This window comes from Otolemur garnettii, unplaced genomic scaffold (assembly GCF_000181295.1).
Source record: "Otolemur garnettii isolate 467f Iridium unplaced genomic scaffold, OtoGar3 scaffold00024, whole genome shotgun sequence".
Classification (NCBI taxonomy): Eukaryota; Metazoa; Chordata; class Mammalia; order Primates; family Galagidae; genus Otolemur; species Otolemur garnettii.
Genome location: NW_003852419.1, coordinates 8,443,540 through 8,447,386, shown reverse-complemented (window position 1 = coordinate 8,447,386; position 3,847 = coordinate 8,443,540). Strand labels below are relative to the sequence as shown.

General features: G+C 38.4%; 1 protein-coding gene across 8 annotated transcripts in view; it reads left to right on the top strand.

The window, feature by feature from the left end:
- NRXN1 (neurexin 1) overlaps nucleotides 1-3,847 on the top strand; it is a 690,023-nt gene that overhangs the window by 357,580 nt on the left and 328,596 nt on the right. For all 8 annotated transcript variants that reach the window (XM_023512121.1, XM_023512126.1, XM_023512122.1 and 5 more), the window contains one exon: nucleotides 3,592-3,773. In XM_023512121.1, coding sequence (XP_023367889.1) covers nucleotides 3,592-3,773 — 182 coding nt within the window. The remainder of the gene's footprint in view (nucleotides 1-3,591; nucleotides 3,774-3,847) is intronic.

Here is a 3,847-nt window from a genome sequence, read left to right as displayed (position 1 = left end):
GTGTCCTTGGTTCAGAAAGGTACATGTTAAATGAAGTGGATTTTGAAACTTTAGTTATCTAACCTACTATATTTGATTATGAGAGTTATTTTCTAGCCTGATAGAGAGAGGGCTTTAAGGATATAAAAGATTTTGTCAAGTGTGACGCAAAGTGGAGTTTTAGAAAAGAAAGCCAGATGCCTATAGAGGTTCGCGGAAGAGAGCTAGGGGTGGACTGGATGTCTCACTCTCCCACTTTCTATGGAGTTGTGCTGATGAGTAGGGCACAGTGCACCGCTGTGTGTAGAAAAGAGATGGACTGCTCACCGGATGCATCTGGAAAGGAAGAAACCTGGGAATAATAACCATATTTGGCAGACAGTAGTTACAATTGTTTTGCTTCATTTTGGTGACACCAAACAACTGTACATAAAGTCATGAGAAGCAGGACTAATTGTTAATTGGATGCTAGCTGTCACCTTACAGTCATTGAAAAAGGTGAAGATGTGAGATGAAATCAAATCTTGAATTATGATATTTGCATTGTGACATTTATCTTTCTGGAAATAGAAACCTTTAAATTATTATCCTCAAGTTCTGTAACTGAGCAACTTGAAACTTTCATAGTTCGATAAGTTTGGGAAGCGTACCCTAACTAAATGTTAATCTACATATATTAAATGTTCTGTCATTTCACATTTACATGCTATTTTTCTCTTTTTAAAAGCATTGTGAGGTGAAAAGAGAGTATATGATAATGAGATGTAAATGCCACTGTATGGATATAAGACATTCGAATATGATAACAGCCGGCCTTGATAAATTCAGACTGACATATCCAATTAACTTTTCCTTGACTGTCTTATAATGATAACAGAAACTTTTCTGTAATAAATAAATATATATTTGTGTGTGCGCGCACTGGAATAGGAGTCTGGATACTGATTTTATACCAGTTCTGCCACTTAACCAAGTTTGCAACTTCAGATAAAAAGGCAGTCCTTAAAACTAAATGTCCTCAAGTATAACATGGAGGTAATGTTTGACCTACTTTTTATACACTAAAAAATGTGAGAAATTCTTTGTGAAAGTGATTTTTTTAAGGATAAAAATTACCATTTAATGCAAGTTAATGCTTTATATTGCTAACTCTGGTAATTCTAGAAAACATCTGAATTCTTAGATACATTTTATGATTTATATTGCTAATGTAACAATATCTCTAGTTGGGAATATTTTTCTTATTTCATAAGAAATACATAGTCACTAAAGAACACAGTCAGTTAAAAGGGAGAAAATTAATTACTGAGTATCAGCGTGGAGGGTGAACACAGCAACCTCCTGTTATAGCTATCTCCACTTTTATATGTTCTCGTCCTATTTTTTTTTGACATAGGTTTTACTAAACAAATTAATCCTTAATCATCTGCGAAAATTACCCAGCAGAAACAAATTGTTCAAATGGTATTTTCTGATTGATATTCAGAAACAAGCTTCTGATGATGTGAGACATACATAGTCAGGAAACTTGTGGCATTTTTGACACACAGTCTGTATGTTGTGAATTTTCTTTGCTTGCACACTGTCTGAGCCCTTTGAAATATGATTCACCTTTGCTTACTTGAGGGAAATAAACTGCTTTCATGTATTGGTATAAAACAATTCATAGACAGTACCTCTATCCCATTGCACTTTAATGCAGGTAGTATTCTGGTGTATCACGTTTACATTCAGTTCCCCCTGTTGTGTTTTTTGGGACAAGTCTGTACACCAGTGTCTTTTAACCATCATGTACAAGTCACACATTGCAGGGTCTTTAAAGTTTCCTAAGGACCTATGAAAGTGTGTGAGACAGAAAGCAAAGAATGGCTGCCTCTAAAAAGCAGCCACAAAACCAGTATTATCAGCTGTTAAAGGCACACAAATGTGATAGTAAGTCAACTTCACTTAGTCATTTGGCAACCACAGAAATTTAATGCATAGATATCTTAAAAACATACTGCTGTATACACAACTTTTACACATCAATGTTACTCTTAGAAGAAACAATTTTTCCATAAACACAAGATGTTTTGTGGCGTAATTGTTGCTATTCTCTATTACTGCTTTCCTTACAATGTCTGTCACATAGTGGGTATATTAAGATTCCTCAGAGAAACAGAACCGACAGGATATACAGAGGGGTGTGTGTGTGTGTGTGTGTGTATGTGTGTGTGGTGTATGTACATGTATATGTAGAATCGACAGTCTGCAAGCTGGAAACCAGCAAGGCAGTGGGTAAGTTTGAAAGCCTGAGTAGTGAAAAAGCATTGGTGTAGATGCTAGATTAGGTCTGAAGGTGTGAGAACAGGAAGCCACAAAGCCAGGAGAAGGGCAGCGTCCAAGTTTCAGCAGTCAGGTGTCTGTCAGGCAGAGAATGAACTCTCCCTCTCTTTGCGTTTCTTCTCTATTCCAGCCCTCAATTGATTGGCCCTTGGGTAGAGCAGTCTGGTTAATCAGTCTTCCAGAACCACCCTCACAGATACCTGCAGAAATGATACTGCATCAGATGTCTGGGCATCCCTCTGGCTGAGTCAAGTTGACCCACAACAATATCCATCACAATAGGAGCACTTCCCCCTCTATGAATTTTTCCTAAGGGTTGCTCTTAGGCTAAGCCAATTAACATTTCTTGGTCCCCTTTTGTGTGGCAAAAGGTTTCTTCTCCTATATAAATCTTTGCATGTCTCTTCCAAATCTTATCATTCGAGGAATTCATTTTGTTACATTTAGTGCAAGGTGTCAGTGGTGCAATGAGGTAGGACTGTAGTGTGTTAGATGCTGCAGACATTTATTTGAAACAAAGCTCTTTTAAATTATGTTGCATAATTTACTGGCATCACTACTTACTATAAAGTCAAGTCTGAGGTCTCAGAGAAGGAGACCACAGCATTATTCATAGTGCTCTAGGTTAGTAATCACTTTGGTGGGGGGAAGGGATTCTGAAAAGTTTGATTCCGAACAGTTTGACAGCGGGTAGATGTTGCTTGTTAAATAAGGCCTGATCTGTTATCTGTATTTTGTTGAGATGACTACTAGGCTTTGTGTCAGTTCATCCATTAGTTATCATCCGTCACATGTGACTAGACCATTTCCCCAGAAGAGTTGGGTTTGGAGCTTGTTTGTTGCAATTTGCTCCACTGTGCTATGTGACCCGGCTGCAGCTATCTGCGTGCAGCTCCTGTTTCACAGATAGGTTGATCTATGTTCCTGCTGCCGTTGGAAGTGTCCAGTTAGTGTTTTCTACTAAAGCATTTCTTAAAACCTGGCAGGAACAAATAAAGCCTCATTACATCTTATGCTTGTCCAACTCCATGGAAAAAGACATCATCTACTGTTTGTCCTGATACACTTGTGGGTAAATTTAATGAGTGTGAAAAATGAGCCACCTCTCTGTCTCTTTGACAACAACTCTGCTCACTTTGTTGAGCACGTGTGATTGAAATCTGTGATTTGCTTTCCCACAGTTTTGTGTGTAAAGTCGGCATTTTATTGATACTTCAACGTAATAAACCTCGCTCAAGTATGGACTTGATATATTCCGGCTAATTGGTTTTGCTTTTTGTTTTCCAGCTGGGACAACGTACATCTTTAGCAAAGGTGGTGGACAAATCACGTATAAGTGGCCTCCTAATGACCGGCCCAGTACCCGAGCAGACAGACTGGCCATAGGGTTCAGCACCGTTCAGAAGGAAGCCGTGCTGGTGCGGGTGGACAGTTCTTCAGGCCTGGGGGACTACCTAGAACTGCACATAGTAAGTACTCTGGAATATATTCGGCTTTCACATTTTATGGTTAGTTTTTTGTAAATAATCTATAATTTTGCCTT